General features: G+C 43.3%; 1 protein-coding gene across 1 annotated transcript in view; it reads right to left on the reverse strand.

Annotated features, from left to right (window-relative positions):
• Positions 1-1,107: 1,107 nt before the first annotated feature.
• ANTXR1 (ANTXR cell adhesion molecule 1) overlaps positions 1,108-20,375 on the reverse strand; it is a 262,215-nt gene continuing 242,947 nt past the window's right edge. The window contains exon 18 of the mRNA XM_068989259.1: positions 1,108-4,940. Coding sequence (XP_068845360.1) covers positions 4,680-4,940 — 261 coding nt within the window. The 3' untranslated portion in view covers positions 1,108-4,679. The remainder of the gene's footprint in view (positions 4,941-20,375) is intronic.

Below are 20,375 nucleotides of genomic sequence, written 5' to 3' on the forward strand. Positions count from 1 at the left end.
GTTTATGTAACTAAATGACCATTTTAACGTTGAGCAAAAAGGAAGGAACCAAAGCTTATGCTCAGAGGAATTAAAAGGCTTCTAATCTGTTTAGGTATGATAACTTCAGGATGGAGGTGCCATGGTTCAAGCCAGCATGATACAATTGTAACCAGAATAACTTCATTTGTTTTGCATATGTCAACTCTATGGTCTACGTTTGATAATTATAAGTAACATGGACCTTGTTTACAATGTATTTAGATGGACAAAGTGTTAAATTGTTCTGCACCCAAGTGAGACTCCAGGGAAACACATTTATCTGAAGGTAGAAAACTGGATTTAGTAATGAACAATTTTGCACCTGCTGCTCAACTTTGCAGTTAGCACTTGATCAATAATCTTATTCCTGAGAGTTTCTTTGTTTATTCAACATAATACATTGGAGGATGACTCAGCATTTAGCACGCAATCATTGAAATTATTTGATAAGAAAGTTGGTTGGCAATGCAAGCAATATATGAGATTAAAAATTCTTCATTCCATACAGTAAACATTTTTTCTACTTCCAGTACTTTCCTGGTTTCATCTGTTACACTTAAATTAAATACAGCTGGAATTTATTTTGGTATAAGGAGTGAGGTAGGGCTCCAACTTCTTTTTCCTTCCAAATGGCTAGTCAATTATCTCAAAGTGATTTAATGAAGAATGTAATTTGAAGAAGTCCATGTGCCCAAAATGCTATTAAAGTTGAATACTAATGAAATCTTGGAAAGAAATTGTGGAATGATTTTGTTTTCAGATGGTTTTATTCCAGTTAAGATGAACTCAAGGCTTAATGAGGACTTATAAAGAAACAGATTCGGGAACTAGTAAGAAACACCATTTTACCTACAAAAAATATAAGTTGAATGTTGGACAGCTAAAGAAGAGAGTAATCAAGATAGTAGAAGGCACAAAATAATTTGAGAAATATAATTTAATCTGCAGAATGATAGCCATTTTTATGATCACAGTGTTAAGCACTTGAGCAATCTGTACTTCATTTTCATAGCAAAGAGACAACCAGTAAAAGAGTTGATTTTAGGAATTTATTATTATTTTTTAAAAAAAGCAACTTCCAAGGTCTGTCATCATACACATTTAGCCCAGTCTTCTATAGCAGGTACAGCAATAACTGATCTTTATAACAATGACTCAGAGGCACTGAAGATCCATAATGTCTTCTGAATTATCACAGATAGAAGAAAGAATTAGAAGAAGAGTTTAATGTTAAGTGTATTTAAAACATCATATTCTAATTCTTTTAAATTGGTTATCCAAGTACAATAATATAGTAGAGTTCGGATAACTAGAAAATGCAACTGACTAGAACATCCCATTCCCATCTGATGTGCATTAACAGGCTTTTTACTGCATATATCTTTATTATAGTTTGCAAACTAATTCAACCCACTTTTACACAGCATTAATTTCTTTTTGAGTTGGCACTGGGCTGAAACTGTGGTGCAGTATTTCATCTTTTTTTTTTTCCCTAATTCTTGGATTAATTTCCCTCTTCTGACCTGGTGTTTGCATTTTAGTGTGTATGAGACTTCCAGATAGTCTCTGCCCATTTTAGATATATATACAGTGAAGTTATCCACAGCCAGATATCCAAGACTATTAATTAATATGTCCACCAGCTCTGTTCTCGACTCTGGTAAAAGAGACCTTGTGTCTCACTGGAGTATGTGCCAAGCTACAGGCCAGACACTGTTTGTGAGCTGATCGTTAACAGAGGTAACCACTCAAGGTTCTTCTTAATGCTGTGCAAATAAGGGTCTCGTCATTTCAGTAACTATTTGTACATTTATAAAAGCAATACAGTCATGGGAAAAACCAACAAGCACAGCTTGGTAGAATAACCTGCCATGAAATTTCATTGGCCTTATAATAATTTACTACAACTGTTCCTTTTATTCACACTGGATAGGAAATGCTTCCATCTAACACATGGAATATGAATATATACAACAAAAAGTTGGTTTTTATTAAAAACAAAAACAAAAAACTTCGGGAGGACAATAACATGAGGGTAGAAAAAAATAATTTTGTGCAGTTTCCTGATCACAATCATATGTCTGCTACCTTTTACAAGGAATGACCCAAGTACGGATAGACTTATAAACCAGTTAAAGAATTTTCCTGCCTGTAATAGCCTACTATTCAAATGTTACCTTATTCATACAGTATAGAAGTTTCTCCTCCACTGTCATTCTAAATGACTAGTGTTTACATGAAGAATCCGTTTTAAGGACAAACCCTGCTAATCCTCTTCAAAGCCATCATGTATTTGCAGTTCCCCATTTCATCAAAAAGTTTATCAAAACAACATCTTGGAAACTGCACAGGGGCTTCTGATTGATGTATGGTTGAGATCTTGAATGTTGCATTCTCACCTTATGCCTGCCGTCTTGATGCACAATGTTAACATCTTGGCTTTAACTTTTTGATGGCCGCAGTGAGCCAGGCGGCAGTGGTATGGGGTGGACTGTTTTGTACCGCCAGCAGTCAAAACAGTGGCCAGGGGCTCAACGCCTCTGGGCTGTGAGCCTGGGAAACCCTTTTGCCTATGGAATGGGTCTCTGGAGTCCAGCAATGTCACTGCAGGTTGCTGCGACATTCTGACACCTGCTTCATGGAGGACTGTACTGAAGAAGAAGCCTAATGTTTTCAAAATAGATAATTTGGGCCAGGATTGGGGGGCGAGGGAGGGAGCCCTGGAAAACATCTCTGACTTTAGCTCTATGAGGAAGCCGTGGGCATCTCTGGAAGTGGCAGGCTGGAAGAAGGGAGGGCCCAAGGTATGCCTGGGAAAGTGTCAGTTTGGTGTCGGCAATGCGTTTAGTGCCTGGAGCCCTCCACTAAGGCACTCTGCCTAGATCTATTTTCCCCTGACTGTACCTTTTACGTCCAAAGGTTTCCCCATCCCCCCACACAATCCTTGTTTGCTTTTGCTTTCTAAAGTTGAGATGGCAATTAAGGATCATTTATCTCTCAATTTTAACTGATGAGTGGTGGCTCTTCAGACTTATGGTCTGAAGATTGTGAGGGAATCCTGGGCTCTTTGGAAGATGTGCTGTGATTGATTAGCAATGTCTGCCCTGGCTACAAGTGTTGGTGTGTTTGCAGTGCATGCTGGGTCCTATGTCTCTGTTTTAAGTAAGGTTAAAGGATGAGACTGGCTTGGGGGGAGTTCTTGCAAGATCTTTGGAGACCACAGCCCAAAGCACCAAGTTTGCATTTACTTTATATTCTGCCTTATTCTTGAAAAGATTTAAGCATTTTAGGACTTTTAAGACCTGTGGAAAGTTGGAGGGGGAGGTAATTTTGAACAGGCTGGTGCAGCAGACTCTGAACTATGGCTTCTGTTTTCATCCTTGGGTGATGAAGTCTCATGTTTAGAAAATGATTATATAGCTTCCTGGTGACAACAGATTCAGAAAGACTTGGAGGAGTGGAGTGGTTCCCAGGCATGGTGGGAATTTCAGGCAGCTGATAGTATTTGTCAGTGTGCTGAAAAGCCAAGGAGAAATATATTTGCACCAGCTTTTTTTGGGGGATATATTCCTTAGTATGTCGGGACTATTGTCTCTCAGCTCTACCTAGAAGTCTCTGGTGCACAACTTCATGAAGAAAGAAAAACAAAATTAGTGAAATTGTGTGGTAGGTGCTAGTGATGCCATTTTGGGAAGATCAACTCATATTTGTCTCTGGAGAATAGTATCAATCACTTCTTCATATCTTAAGTGATCTACATTAAAGCCAAATCTTGATTTTTCTTTTAACATAAATTATTAACAAGTTGCTCTTCGACAATGCTATTGTCTGTTGATTTAGGGGCCATGTTGGGCCAAAGCCAGCCACCTCTAGCTACTGATGGCCTGTGAGCTTTAGAAACTGTCCGATGCTCCCACCAGTACTCGCCTGTCGATGCACACACCTGATTTCACTTACACAGCAACATGGCAACATACCTTTTCCATCTGTGAACAACCACCCTCTTCCTCACTTGGAAACTGGGAGAATTTGGAAGGAAAATAAACCATATCTTCTTATTCCTCTGCAAGTCCCAGAACATGCTTTTGGATACCTGTCTGATGTTGAGTTTCTTGTCACAATGGGGACCCTAATCTTTCCCCAGAGTTGTAGGTGAAGGATTCTGAACTTCCTGGCTGGCATGGAGAGGATTCTTTGGTTTGTAGGTCTAGGGTCAAGAGATAGAGGTGGTGTGGAAGAGGGAAGGCAGCACTTAGCAACCCAGCAATATGACTTCTTATCTGACGCTGCATTTCACCCTCAGAGAAATGATTTTCATATTGGTCTCCAGGAGACCCAATCCCACTTAGAGCATCTCAGCAGTTTCACTGTCTCTGGAACCTTCTAGAGATGATGGCTGGCTGGTGGCTATAACTGTGACTGTAGTTGACTCATCACTGGTTTTCAGGCAATTCAAAATTTCAATTTCTTTCTGCTGATCACAATTGTTGGTGTATTGGTGTTACAAACAAATTTTTATAGTGTGTGAATGTCAGTGGGCATTATCACCACTCTTTTCCAAAGTGGAAGCCCCTCTAACTGAAAAGACTTGTTCTAACACCACAGAGGAGCCTCCTCCCTAAAGTTTCTGAAAGAACCCAGAGCATGAACTGTGGGTTCTAGACAGAAGGTCTAGGAGGAGGTCGGGAGGGGGGTGGCGCCCTGTTGGGAGGGGGAGCCTGCGGAGGAGGGGGGAGAATGGAAGGTGGGGATGGAATTGGAGGGGTGGGGGCACTGGGAGGTGGGGGAGGGCAATGGGGAGCAGGGGGTGGTGGGGTGTAGATGGGGGCAGGAGGCGGCGAGGTGGTGTGGTAGGCGTTGTTGAGGGGGTACTTGGCAGGCGGATTGTTCTTGACTCTGGTGAAGTTGATACAGCGTCCCTGAAAGAGAATCAGAGAAAAAGAAACATGAGCTGATGCTTGGTGGGGTTTTATAACAGGGCAGGTGGGAAGTGCAGGGAGCAGGCAGAAAGAAGCCTGCAGAAAGCAGATGCTGTCTGCTAGTGTTTCTGTCAGTGCTCTCGGCAGAATAGAACCTGATAACAAATAAGCTCCCCACTTCCTTCTTCTGGGCTTACTATAGACAGAGTTAATTCTCAGGTAGATTGATAAAGAGTCCAGGGCCCTCAGTCACATAAGAGGTTATTTTCTTTAAGCCAAGCGCTAACAATTACACAAAACTCATCTTGCTCAAGGGTATGTTTTTCCTTAAGCCCTGTACTAAGAAGGAGAAGGGGACGACAGAGGATGAGATGGCTGGATGGCATCACCGACTCGATGGACGTGAATTTGAGTGAACTCCAGGAATTGGTGATGGACAGAGAGGCCTGGCATGCTGTGACTGGGTTGCAAAGAGTCGGACACAACTGAGTGACTGAACTGAAGGATTATATAACAACAATGTATCTTGCTGAAAGACATGTTACTCCTTTTTAACAAGATCCTTCTTGTTATCTTAAGATGTATGTTACCGGAGTGGGTAAGTATCTAAGGCCTTGATAAGACTAGCCAGTGGGGCACTCTTTGTTGCTCTTCTGATGTCTGTGTCAGAAGCTTTCTCTGTTCTTTGTCACTGTAATAAAACTTCTGCCACAGAAAAGCTCTGAATATTCAAGCCTGGTCCCTGGTCCTGAAGCTAAATCTTCTTTGGAGATCATGAATCTGACATTGTTCACGATAAGCTATCATCTTGGGGTCTTTTAAGAGAATTAAGTTGCCAAGGGAAAGGGGCAGCGCTCTCATTCCATAACTTCTTTGAGCTGGTAAGGGACACAGACCCTGAATTGTTGAGGCCAACACTACATTGCAAAATTATTTGTTCAACTTTTTTTGCCCCAGATTCTATCAAGGGTGTGGAAGAGAAGGGGACGGGATGCACAGGGTCAGGGCAAGTACAGAAGTCACTGAATGTAATCTCAACAGCCTTGCCAGGCAGGTATTATTATCAACTGTTCTGTTTCACAGATGAGGGAACTGAGGCTCAGAAAGGTTAAACCACAACTAGGAAGAGGTGGGTTTGTTGTTACCAGTAGATGTAGCCGACTGCTCCAGGCCCCTGCCTCCCTAGCGCTCTGACACAGACAGTTTATCCTGCTTTTGCTTTGGCTAGGGAAGCCTTCTTCTTCTAGTGCTGTGGCACCTGCTTGGGTGCCCTTAGATTCTTAAGAAATACAATGTGGGGACCTTTTATTGCAACACAGGCATCTTGAATTCTGCCTTTTCTCCACCCTTCTCAGGGACCTGGCTGGATAATGCAGAGTAGACACCTGGAACGTCTTACAACTGCCTCCTCAAAGTAGCCCTCTCCCCCCTGGGGCACTTCCACTCTGCTCTTTGGAAGCACACACTCACCAGCTCTATTCCTTAAAAAAAAAAAATTTTTTTTAAATTGGAGGATAATTACAATATTGTGATGGCTTTTGCCATATATCAACATGAATCAGCCATGTGTACACATGTGTCCCCCGATCCTGAACCCCCTTCCCACCTCCCTCCCCACCCCATCCCTCAGGGTTGTCCCAGAGCACTGACTTTCGGCGCCCTGCTTCATGCATTGAACTTGCACTGGTCATCTGTTTAACATATGGTAATATCAAGATTGCCGGGAGAAATATCAATAACCTCAGATATGCACATGACACCACCCTTATGGCAGAAAGTGAAGAGGAACTAAAAAGCCTCTTGATGAAAGTAAAAGAAGAGAGTGAAAAAGTTGGCTTAAAGCTCAACATTCAGAAAATGAAGATCATGGCATCCGGTCCCATCACTCCATGGGAAATAGATGGGGAAACAGTAGAAACAGTGTCAGACTTTAGTTCTTTTGCTCCAAAATCACTGCAGATGGTGATTGCAGCCATGAAATTAAAAGACGATTACTCCTGGGAAGAAAAGTTATGGCCAACCTAGATAGCATATTCAAAAGCAGAGACATTACTTTGCCGACTAAGGTCCGTCTAGTCAAGGCTATGGTTTTTCCAGTAGTCATGTATGGACATGAGAGTTGGACTGTGAAGAAGGCTGAGCGCCAAAGACTTGATGCTTTTGAACTGTGGTGTTGGAGAAGACTCTTGAGAGTCCCTTGGACTGCAAGGAGATCCAATCAGTCCATTCTAAAGGAGATCAGCCCTGGGATTTCTTTGGAAGGAATGATGCTAAAGCTGAAACTCCAGTACTTTGGCCACCTTCATGCGAAGAGTTGACTCATTGGAAAAGACTTTGATGCTGGGAGGGATTTGGGGCAGGAGGAGAAGGGGACGACCAAGGATGAGATGGCTGGATGGCATCACTGACTCGATGGACGTGAGTCTGAGTGAACTCTGGGAGATGGTGGTGGACAGGGAGGCCTGGCGTGCTGCGATTCATGGGGTCACAAAGAGTCGGACACGACTGAGCGACTGAACTGAACTGAACTGAATATGCATGTTTCAATGCTATTCTCTCGTATCATCCCACCATCTCCTTCTCACACAGAATCCTAAAGTCTGCTCTTTACATCTGTGTCTCTTTTACTGTCTTACATATAGGATCGTCATGTTTCCGTCTTTTTAAATTCCATATAAATGCGTTTATACAGTATTTGTATTTCTCTTCCTGACTCACTTCACTCTGTATAATTGGCTCCATTTTCATCCACCTCATTAGACCTGACTCAAATGTGTTCCTTTTTATAGCTGAGTAATATTTCATTGTGTATATGTACCACAACTTCCTTATCCAATGGACCAGTTAGACCTAATTGATATTTACAGGGCATTTCACCCAGAAACAATGGATTTCAGTTCTATTCTTAATAGGTGCTTGGGAGCCTTCCACTGAACACTTGGCTCTGCAAGGGATGGGAGCACAGGGCCTCTCCCCCTCATGATATTCTCCTTCTGGTATGTGGACTGCCACGCCCCCCTGCATCACCTTTCCCATTCGACCCTCCCCTGCCCGTCTGGGCAGGGTGCTGGCCACCCCTGTGGGCCCTGGCCTTCTCCCAAACTTCCCATGCCCATGGGGGCATCTTCTTCTCCCCGCTGTGTCCTGGATGCTGACAGAATCCTTCCCAGGGGGCTGAGGAGGGGTACCCCCTCTGAGGCTGTCCTTTTCTCCTCATCCTGCTCATTTTAACCTGATTATAACCCATGACAGGGATGACTCTGGGGGTTCCTCTGAGGAGGTAGTGTGGATTTTTCCTGGCTTCCTTCTTTAGGATGGATGCCATCCTGTGCTGTCCATCCTGGATGTGATGTGTCCTGAGAGGCCAGGGTTTCCTTTTCCAGGCCTTTCCAGGAAGAGCCTGGGGGAGTGGGGAATGAAGAGGGTGTGACTGTAGACCTTAAGGACCAATTTCCCAAAGGACAAGAGGGAAATACAAGTGTGTGAAGGGAGACTCAGCCCGGGGAGAGTCATGGCAGGGGCACGATGCAGGTTTGTGGGAGCCGACGGGGGCGGGCCCGGAGCACAGCTTTCGCACACACGCCCCCTCCCGCATCTTTCAGTCCGGAGTCAGGTCCTTTGTCCTCCATGCATCTTTCCCTGAAAAGTCCGGCGTCTACTCATTCCTGCTTTCCTCCCTGAATTCTCTAGTTACCGTCTACACCACACTCTGAAGCCTGCATCCTATAATTGCTTTATTTGTAAATGCCTTGGCTTCCTGACTAGATGAGAAACTTCTGGAAGGCACTGGCCTTGTTTTGTCATCTGCTGCTCCACTGTTGGTTTAGGAATTATAAGGCCATATTTAGGGGCCAGCACCCCAATTCCTATGAGTTTACACTTTATGAAATTCAACCAGGGCTTGACCTCATTAGGTTCTGATTGGGGTCCACTAACTGCAGAAATCAGCTACCATTGCATTGCCGGCAACTCTAAGTTCGTGGTCGGACTTTCACGAGTTAATTTTGTGACCCAGTACTGTGAATTCCTGTTTGCTCAAGCAGCCCTCTTTTACTGCTTTATAAACCTAAGCCTCAGTTATAGTTTATTTATGATCCTGGATAGAGCTCTTTCTTTCGAGATGTGAAAGTCCTAATTTTATGACCATCTGTGATAATTCCTTTAATGGGTAACTCAGCGTTGGGATTTACTGTACTACATGTTCTCTCCTATGTTCCTAGATACGCCCGACCAGACCAGGAGACTAGAGAAACCCATTTCCTTCAAAGCTGAAGGAAAGTTCCCTTCCTGGGGAAAGAGATGCTGATGCCTGTGGTCGAGTCCCCGCGTACCTTCAGATCTCCTTTAGGGCTGGCTGTCCCACTATTCTCTCCCTCCCTCCAGGATCAGTGATGGTCAGGGTGGGCAAGAGACGAGGTGAATGAACCCAGAGGTCCGTTTAATTATTTCATGCAACTGTAGCTAGTACTTTTACCAGAGACAAAATTAGGAGCCCTCAGGCTTCTTCTATCAATACTTCCATTCATAACCCAGATTTGGATTCCTCAATGTCTTCAGAAGGATTTGAAAGGATCCACTGAGCAAAACTCTGACATCTGTCAGCTAAAGATGGAGTAAAAGCAGGCAGGGGTTGGGGGGGCGGTGGCGATGAGAGTGAGAAGAGAGATCTTCCTTGGTCAGCCCCTCCCCAGCCACCATCACAGCCTTTGGCCACTGCAGCTGAGGGACAGGGGTGGGGTGGGGTGGGGGAGAGGCAGAGAGCGCCCCTTGCTATAGTCAGTAACAGCCCAGGAGCGCCCTGGGGTCAGGGCGCAGGTGCAGACCTAGCACTGGGGCAGACAGCAGCAGCTGCAGCCGGGGAGGGGGCAGCCTCTGTCATGCCCCTCCTGGGTGACGCCCCCTGGAGGCTGCGGTGGGGATAACACACCGCCTGCCACTCACTGTCAAGATGAGGATTAACTTAATCAGCACTGGTGACGGGCTTGGCACTTGTTTGGTTAGTGAAGTCGAGTCTAGGTGGGGAAACAGACAGTAATGTCTGTTGTGCTCAGACATGATAATGACCTTGTCTAGGGTAGAAAGGCCAGTTGGAGGTGGTAGCAGGTTTCCTGACTCCTAATTTAGTGCCTTCTAGGAGAACTGTGGGGGAGAAGGAAATGGCAACCCACTCCAGTGTTCTTGCCTGGAGAATCCCAGGGACAGGGGAGCCTGGTGGGCTGCTGGACACGACTGAAGTGACTTAGCAGCAGGAGAACTGTAGGGTAGAACCTCTACATTCCTCATCTGGCTTCTGGAATAAAACTGATACACAGAGGTGAAAAAACATGCAGCAATGGACACGTGGCAGAGCAGCTCCCAGAGCCCGCTCGCTTCCCCGCCCTGCTCTATCCTCCCATTGCCGTGCCTCCTATGACTTATTCTTACAGGACACACTCCAATGGCAGTGCTGTCACACATACTTATCGTCCCCAAAAGAAGATGCAGACAACGCATAAACAGATCCCTGGAGTCAGCTACACTAAGACGCAGCTAGGACTTCAGGGAGGGGTGTGGCTACAAATTAAATTCTTAAAACCTGGAGCCGGAGGAGCCAACACAAACACTGTAACACTTAGACCATATAATTGGCCTAAAGATCAGTTTACACGACATCAGACTTTGCTTGTGAGAGGGTAATAGAAAGGCCAGATGTTTTCAGCGTCACGCATGCCAGCAAATCTGCACCAGTGTTTGGTTAAAAGGTTGCTAGGACGGTAGAAGCACTTAGTTCCTCCACTGGTCTCTGTAACCAGTTTAATTCTTTGCACTATTGCTTTTGGGTGGTTTGATTCAGAGCCAATATTTGGGTTTGACCTCAGTTTACCTCATTGCTCATGTACAAAGTAAAAATGCCAGTTATTTTTTACATGTTAGCAATAAAATGTCCTGATTAAATTTTAAGAAGAAAATGCAACAGTATTTCCTGCTAAGTGGAGGCACAGCAGGATGCTAGGTGGCATTCCCTCCAAACTGAAAAATTCCACTTTGATTTGGTTGCATTTAATGGTGTTGGGAGGATTCTTAGAAACGTCCAGGCACATCATCCACTTTATTTATTATCAAACCCCATCAGCTAAGTATTATCATCAGTGTATAGGAAGGAAGTCAGCTGAGCAGGTAGAACTGTTTAAATAACATGCCCAAGACCATACAGCTGGTAAACTGTAGGAATGGGATTAAAACCTAGCTCTGCTTGCCCTAGGCTCTCATTCACCCACCTTTTACTGTATTATCCTGAATATAGACTAAAAGTGCTAATAATGCTGTTGAAGCACTTGTAGATAGTATCATATAATGTAGTACTTGGCCACAGTCCATCAGCTGTCAAGAGATCTTTGCAGAACCTAAGTCTGGTCAATTCACTCCCCAGGTGACCATCATTCAATGGCTCCCTCTGATGCTAAAGCTGAAACTCCAATACTTTGGCCACCCGATGTGAAGAACTGACTTGTTTGAAAAGACCCTGATGCTGGGATTGAAGGTGGGAGAAGAAGGGGAGGACAGAGGATGAGATGGTTGGGTGGCATCACCAATTTGATGGACATGAGTTTGAGTAAACTCTGGGAGGTGGTGATGGACAGGGAGGCCTGGCGTGCTGTGTAGTCCATGGGGTTGCAAAGATTGCGACATGACTGAGGGACTGAACTGAACTGAACTGAACTGAGTCATCTTTAAAGTAAATTCCAAACACCTCCTTCCAATAGGATACACAGCCTTTTGTGATCTGGGCCTTGCTTATATCTTTCAATTACATTCTTGCTCTTTTATTGCAGGATGTTTAGCTGAGCACATCCTAAGCTCTCCACAAATATTTATTTACTGAAGTCTGTACTCTGCCACTTGGTTTTCTTCTCAATATAAATGTTGTTCCCCAATGTGTAGGTGAATATTTTTGAGGCTCCATCTGCTTCTTCTCCTTTTGAGATCTTCATAGCAGCATGAGGTTCAAGTTTAGGCTGGCACTCAGTGAATACTGCTCACAGCTCCAAGTGTCTCTGAGGTGGAGCAAGCCTTCTTAGGAAGCTTGGATTTTCCCTGCAAGTTTAGTTTCTCAGAGGACCAAAGGTCCATGATCTCACAGCTCTGTGTTTATATCTCCTCAGTTAACCTGCGATGGTTTTCTTTGACCATAGGAGTGGTAAGGATTATACATATTTCTTTGATTTCCACACTTGAAATGTTGACATGTTACTTTTAAACATACCTTTTTAGGTTACTTTTTATTGATTTATCAAGGGAAGTTGGTCTTCAATAAAACTCTATCTAAATTGGAGAGGACACATTGTGAAATGATCATGGCATAGGCAGGATGAAAGATCTTATTGACCAGGTTCTGGCTTCTTCCCAGCTTTGAACTGCAGACAGATGGTCCAGGAAGAATAGGCAGGAAGCTGGGGGTGTGGGATTGTGGTCTGTCTGCCCTGCGGGTCTGGCCTGGGAGGCAGAGCTCTACCCCCAGTTCTGCCTCTAGCATATGAAACCCTGAGTCCTTTTCTCTCTTGGGTCTCAGCCTCCTCATCTCTGAAACAAAACTGTTGTGCTTGTTAGATGATGTCCAAAGACCCTTCAGCTCTAATGTTTTAAAATTCTATCAAAATTCAAACTGCCTTGGAACTCTTTAACTTGGATACTTTAATCTGAAGTCTTTGGGGGCATACAGTTTACACATCTTTTTATAGACTATTTAGTTTGGCTAACTCTTTGTATTGAATATTTTCCATTTGGTCATCAGATTTATAGAACATTAATAGACTGAAAATTCAGAATCGGATTCTCTATGCTCTGCTCTTTTTTGTTATCATGGCAAAGGGTCCAAGCTTGCCTGCAGGTTCTGAATTTGGGTTTGCGGGAGATGTGTGAGAAGAGCTGAGGTCTGATTGTGTGCAGAAGACTTGTCGGTGGTGAGCTCATGTGTGCTGAGTGCTGTAAAACATCTGTTTGGGTATCAGGCACCCTCAGTGGAGAGGGAGCTGGCCTTCAGAGATGGTTAAAAATACGCCATGGCTTCCACGGATTAAACCAAATAGTTTCCTATGAACAGAGGTCACTTAAGGAAATTGGATTTCACAGGAAGAATATGAAAATAATCAGACGAAAAATGGAGAACATGTCTGCCAAGTTTCGTCTGACAAATACCTTTACTCTCTGGTCTAGTTCCTTCACTGATTGTCCTGTTCGGAGGTATTTCTCAAGTTACAAGTGGATCAGGTTTCCAAAGTTTGTTTTATGTCAGTTGTTTAGAATTAGGAGCATAGTTCCTAACTTACATCACTCTTGTAAATGGGGGTTGGTTCTCAGGCTAGACCACAAAAAGCTCACTGGCGTGTTGAAGCAACTGATGTAATTCTGCTGAAGTAGATGCTCTGGTGATAAATGAGACACATGAACAATGAACGGATGGAGGATGGGATCTGAAGACTGCATCACGCCTTTTCTTCTGCCTGAATCTCTTCATGAGTCATTTGTGCATTTCTTTCCCACAAATGGTTTTTGAGTGCAAACCATGTCCTGGACACCTTATAAGGTGCTCCAGACAGTGCTGAGCAACCAAACACAGTCCTGGCCCTCAAGAGGAATACAGTCCAGAAGTGGAGGTAGACAGCAATCAAACAATCCCGCAAATAAATGGATCTCAGCACCCATGGGCTTCCCTGGTGGCTTAGACGGTAAAGAATCCACCTGCAATGTGGGAGACCTGAGTTTGATCCCTGGGTTGGGAATATCCCCTGGAGGAGGGCAAAGAATCCACCTGCAATGTGGGAGACCTGAGTTTGATCCCTGGGTTGGGAATATCCCCTGGAGCGGGGCATGGCAAGGCACTCCAGTATTCTTGCCTGGAGAATCCCCATGGGCAGAGGAGCCTGGCGGGCTACAGTCCAACTACAGTTGCACATGACTGAGTGATTAAGCACAACGTTTGTGTTTGGCGGCACTGTCCTTGGTCGTAGTTGACTGGACAGGGGGGTGGACACCTAATTTGAGGTAGATGGATCAGACTCTGTCTTCTGGGAGTTTGGAATTGTGACTAAATTTGCAGGCAGTCATTCAGTTAGGGTTGATCTCAGTTAGGAAATATAAGTGGAAACTGGGGGATGGCCATCTACTGCCACAGTCAGGGAGAAGCGGAGTTCTGATTCTCTTACAAATGATGAATACTCTATTTATTTTATGTTTGGCTGCATCAGGTCTTAGCTGCAGTACACAGGATCTTCGTTACAGCATGCAGGATCTTTTGTCGTGATGTGTGGATTCTCTAGTTGAGGCACGTGGGCTCAGTAGCCCCATGGCACATGGGATCTTAGTTTCTCAACCAGAGATTGAACCTGCATCCCCTGCGTTGCAAGGCAGATTCTTAACCACTGGACCACTAAAGAAGTCCCTGATTCTCTCTCTCAAAGATCTCTCCATCCATTCATTCCTCCATTGAGCCACTCAGTGAACCTGTCTTCCTGCTTTCTGCTTTTCTCTTTTCCAGTGACATTTTGGTTTCCATGGAGGTGAGCTTGAGCAGGCTCTGGGTATGGTGAAGGACAGGGATGCCGGGTGGGCTGCAGTCCACCGGGTCACAAACAGTCGGATATGACTTAGTGACTGAACAGCAAATGCACATAGATATACACATATATGCACAAACATGGATAAATTGAGCTATATATAAAATGTATGTGGGCTTCCCTAGTGGCTCAGCACTAAAGAATTCGCCCGCAATGCAGGAGAGACAGGAGATACAGGTTCAGTCCCTGGGTTGGGAAGACTCCTTGGAGCAGGAGATGGCAACCCACTCCAGTATTCTTGCCTTGAAAACCCCATGGACAGAGGAGGCTGGCAGGCTACAGTCTATGGGATCACAAAGAATCGGATGCAACTGAGCGACTGAGCATGCACGCAATAAGATGTATGTATGCCTGTATATGGGCTTCCCTGGTGGTTCAGACGGTGAAGAATCTGCCTGCATGTGGGAGACCTGGGTTCAACCCCTGGGTTGGGAAGATCCCCTGGAGGAAGGCATGGCAACCCACTTCAGTATTCTTGCCTGGAGAATCCCCATGGACAGAGAAGTCTGTCGAGCTACAGTCCATGGGGTTTCAAAGGGTCGGACACAACTGAGTGACTAAGCACAGCACATGCCTGTATATATAAATATTCATATATTTCTATATGTAAATATAAATATATATATAATCATATACATATAAGATAGACACAGCCAGTGTTGTCTTCCTGCTTAAATTCTTCAGTGTCTCCCCACCTTCTACAGGAAAATATCCAAGCTCCTCAGCACGAATTGGTCCTGCTCCCTTGGTATTTCTTTCTGCCAATTTCATTGCTTTTCTTCTTTTGAACCCTACACTTCAGCTTTGGTCCATCACTGGAAATGAAGATACCACACTCTGGCTTTTCATTTAACAGTGTCCATTCATAGGCCCAAGTCTAGGACAGGGACAAAGTTGCAGAGACACTTGTCTTGCCTTCTTCCTCTTTCCCAAAGTCAGAACTGAGGGTGAAGAGAAGGGTGTTTTGTGAGTGGTGATGCCAGAATTCTTCTCTGCTCCCTTTCCTCCACTGCACCCTTACCCTGTCTATAAATCTCATATAATAGCCTGCCTTTTATGTGCTGTTCGTGGAAAAGGATCCAAGGTCAATTCCTTTAGTTATTTGATGCATTTTGCTGACACAGATACTGGCCTGCTCTCCATAATGACTTAGTTGGATGCCAAAACTGAGGGTAAGATGAAAGCAGGAAGGAAATATTTGGTAACAAGAGCAAACTAGAAAAATGAAAGGGTAGAAATATATAAAAATGGCACATCTTTAGTGGGACACGTGTAAACACGGGGTTTGTTAAGAACGACGACTGAGATAAGACATTTAAGAGCAAAATTTCCCCTTTTTTCTGATTACCAAGTTCTGCAATTTATTTGTGGAAAGTTTGGAAAATGCACAAAGGAAGGAGGGAAAGAGGAAGGAAGAATTTCATTGCTCACACTCAGAGTTGTGCTCATTCTTTCAGAGCACACACATACACACACACACACACAGAGTGAGCACATGTTTACAAAAAATGGTATCATCATGTATCAAAGTTTTTTAAATAAAATGCTATGGTCATTTCTCTGCCATTTTCAATGGCTGCATAATCTGTCACATGAAGTACCAAATGCAATTATTAAACTATTGGGCATTATGAGTCTATTTAATTTCTAACTATCCTCATATTTCTAAAATAAACTTCTGAAAATTGTTAATTTTTGATTTGGGATTTTTGCACCAATTTTCATAAGTGAGATTGGCCACTTTTGTTTTTTTTAATCATCAAGGTAATTTTCACTAAAGGAATTGGGAAGATTTTCATCTTTTTGTATATTCTATATTTGTGAAATAGCTAAAGAATTATTAGTTCACTAAAGAATGAGAAAATGCTCTCAAAATCTTTCTGGACATGTTATTTTTCTTATGTGCAGCTTTTTGATGGTTTTAAAAGTTTTTGCCACAGATATTGACCTATTCAGGTTTTATAGTTTTTCTTGAGTCTATTTCTATAATTTATCCTTTCATAGAAAATCATTCATATTATCAAGATTTTTTAATCCCTTGCATAGATCTATGCTTTGTACATAGGAAATTCTTACAATTAAGCAAATCTTTCTTTGTGATACTACCCCTTTTCTCATTATCCATATTATACATACTTATATATCCTGACTTTTCTGAATTTCAAAGATTTGTCAATGATATTGGTATTTGCAAAGAAAATTTTTTAAGATTTATTTCTCAGTTCTACTCATTTTGCTTGGTTTTCATTAATTTGTTCTTAGACTCACAGATTTCTTGTTACTGTTTTTTGTAGATTTGTTTCATATTCTTTTCTAATTTTTAACTCAATGCTTAGCTCATTGTTTTCATTTTTTATAATAATGAAAAAAATTAAGGCTCTGATTTTTTTTCCAATTCCCATAGGTTTTAATTGTGGTGTTCTAATTGTCTTCATTTTCTAGAATCCCAGTAATTGTCATTTTCATTTCACCTTAGAGTCAATAGTAATTTATGAGAGTGTTTTAAAACTTCTAAGGGCTTTAAAAATGAGTTAAATTCTTATTCCTAACTTCCAGGAGTTGTTTGTTTATTTGAATTTTTGGTGGTGATGTGGTGGGAAAAACATGGCCTGTAAAATTATATTTTTTCTCCTCTTCCCAGTTTTCTTTGTTACCTACGTTATAGTAATTTTTCACAAATTTAAAAAATACTGTGAATTTTCTAGTTGATGAGTACACTGTTAAAGAAATATCCAAAAACCTATTTTTATTAGATTAAAGCCTCTCTATCTGTTGTTTATTTATTTTTTCATCAGCTTGATCTGTTGAAGTCTAAGAGTGGTATGCGTTTATTAATTCTTCTATACTTCAATTTTAAACAATTGTATTTGCTCAAATTTTGCTTTGCTGCTTTAGTCATTGGGCCACCCAAGAGCAGCAAGGGAGGGGCCTCTCTCAGAGCAGTCCAGGCAGAGTTCTGTTCCAAAGGATTCTTCTTGTTCTTCCTATTTGGGTAGCTTGTCTGCAGGAATGGCTGCCATCAACGCCTTCCTTCCTCTGGTATAGGCTTCTGCCCCTGGTGAGGCAGGGTCCATTTTTCCACACCCTTGAATCTGGTTTGCGATAGTTTATTTATTTAATTCATTTATTTTTGGTTGCGCTGGGTCTTTGTTGCTGCTCACGGGCTTTCTCTAGCTGCAGTGAGTGGAGGCTACTCTTCGTTGCCATGTATGGTCTTCATCAAAGCAGGTTCTCTTGTTGCAAAGCATGGGCTCTAGATGCAAGGGCTTCAGTAGTTGCAGAGCGCGGGCGCAGTATTTGTGTTGCATGGGCTTAGTTGCTCCATGCGGCATGTGGAATCTTCCTGGACCAGGGATCATACCTGTGTCCCCTGCATTGGCAGGCAGGTTCCTATCCACTGTATTGCCAGTGAAGTCCTGTGATAGTTTTGAATAATGAAACATAATGGAGATGATGTACTAGCTTTGAGACTGATATCAAGTGGCCTGGAAGTTTCTGCTTCCTGTTTTTGGTGCCCAGAGACTCGGTGTAAGAGGTCCAGACTACTGCAGTGAAAGGCCATGTGGGGAGCACTGGGCACAGCCAGGTGAGAGAAGAAGCCTTCCTGGACATCTAGCCCAGTCCATCCTGATGACTCTAGCTCTAGCCACCATCTGACTGCAACCTCATGAGAGACCAGCCCCAGGTGAGTCAGGTCAGCCCACAGAACTGTGAGAGAAATAGCAAGTTATTGTTTTAAACCACTATGTTTTATTTACTTATTATACAGGTTTGAGGAGGACAGCATTATAGTTCAACATCTGTGTACACTACAGAGCAATCACCACCAGAGGTCTAGTTACCATCCATCACTATACAATTGACCCCCTTCACCCATTTTGTCCACCCCCACCTCTTTCCCCTTTGATAACAACTAATCTGTCCTCTGTATCTATGAGTATTTTTGTTGTTGTTGTTGGTTGTTTTTTAGCTTGCACATATGAGTGATAGACTATGGTAGCTGTCTTTGACTTATTCAGTTCAGTTCAGTTCAGTCACTCAGTCGTGTCTGACTCTTTTCAACCCCATGCATCGCAGCACGCCAGGCCTCCCTGTCCATCACCAACTCCCAGAGTTCACTCAGATTCACATCCATCAAGTCAGTGATGCCATCCAGCCATCTCATCCTCTGTTGTCGCCTTTTCCTCCTGCCCTCAATCCCTCCCAGCATCAGAGTCTTTTCCAATGAGTCAACTCTTCGCATGAGGTGGCCAAAGTACTGGAGCTTCAGCTTTAGCATCATTTCTTCCAAAGAAATCCCAGGGCTGATCTCCTTCAGAATGGACTGGTTGGATCTCCTGGCAGTCCAAGGGACTCTCAAGAGTCTTTTCCAACACCACAGTTCAAAAGCATCAATTCTTCGGCGCTCAGCCTTCTTCACAGTCCAACTTTCACATCCATACATGACCACAGGAAAAACCATAGCCTTGACTAGACGGACCTTAGTCGGCAAAGTAACGTCTCTGCTTTTGAATATGCTCTCTAGTTTGCTCATAACTTTTTTTCCAAGAAGTAAGCGTCTTTTAATTTCATGGCTGCAGTCACCATCTGCAGTGATTTTGGAGCCCCCCAAAATAAACTCTGACACTGATTCCACTGTTTCCCCATCAATTTCCCATGAAGTGATGGGACCGGATGCCATGATCTTCGTTTTCTGAATGTTGAGCTTTAAGCCAACTTTTTCACTCTCCTCTTTCATTTTCATCAAGAGGCTTTTTAGTTCCTCTTCACTTTCTGCCATAAGGGTGGTGTCATCTGCATATCTGAGGTTATTGATATTTCTCCCGGCAGTCTTGATTCCAGCTTGTGTTTCTTCCAGTCCAGCATTTCTCATGATGTACTCTGCATAGAAGTTAAATAAGCAGGGTGACAATACATAGCCTTGACATATTCCTTTTCCTATTTGGAACCAGTCTGTTGTTCCATGTCCAATTCTAACTGTTGCTTCCTGACCTGCATACAGATTTCTCAAGAGGCAGGTCAGGTGGTCTGGTATTCCCATCTCTCTCGGAATTTTCCACAGTTCATTGTGATCCACACAGTCAAAGGCTTTGGCATAGTCAATAAAGCAGAAATAGATGTTTTTCTGGAACTCTCTTGCTTTTTCCATGATCCAGCGGATGTTGGCAATTTGATCTCTGGTTCCTTTGCCTTTTCTAAAACCAGCTTGAACATCTGGAAGTTCACGGTTCACGTATTACTGAAGTCTGGCTTGGAGAATTTTGAGCATTACTATACTAGCGTGTGAGATGAGTGCAATTGTGCGGTAGTTTAAGGATTCTTTGGCATTGCCTTTCTTTGGGATTGGAATGAAAACTGACATTTTCCAGTCCTGTGGTCACTGCTGAGTTTTCCAAATTTGCTGGCATATTGAGTGTAGCACTTTCACAGCATCATCTTTCAGGATTTGAAATAGCTCAACTGGAATTCCATCACCTTCACTAGCTTTGTATTGACTAAGCATAATATCCTCAAAGTCCATCCATATTGTTGCAAATAACAGGATTTCATTCTTTTTTTATGGCTGAGCAGTACTCCATTGTGTTTATGTGTATGAAAAGTAAAAATGAAAGTATTAGCCTCTCAGTTGTGTCCTACTCTTTGCAACCCCATGGACTGTAGCATGCCAGGCTCATTTGTCCATGGAATTCTCCAGGCAGGAATACTGGAGTGGGTTGCCGTTTCCTTCTCCAGGGGAACTTCCCAACCCAGGGATTGAACCCGGGTCTCCTGCATTGCATGCAGATTCTTTACCATCTGAGTGCACCTGGGAAGCCCATTTATATGTGTGTGTGTGTATATA

This window comes from Capricornis sumatraensis, chromosome 1 (assembly GCF_032405125.1).
Source record: "Capricornis sumatraensis isolate serow.1 chromosome 1, serow.2, whole genome shotgun sequence".
Lineage (NCBI taxonomy): Eukaryota > Metazoa > Chordata > Mammalia > Artiodactyla > Bovidae > Capricornis > Capricornis sumatraensis.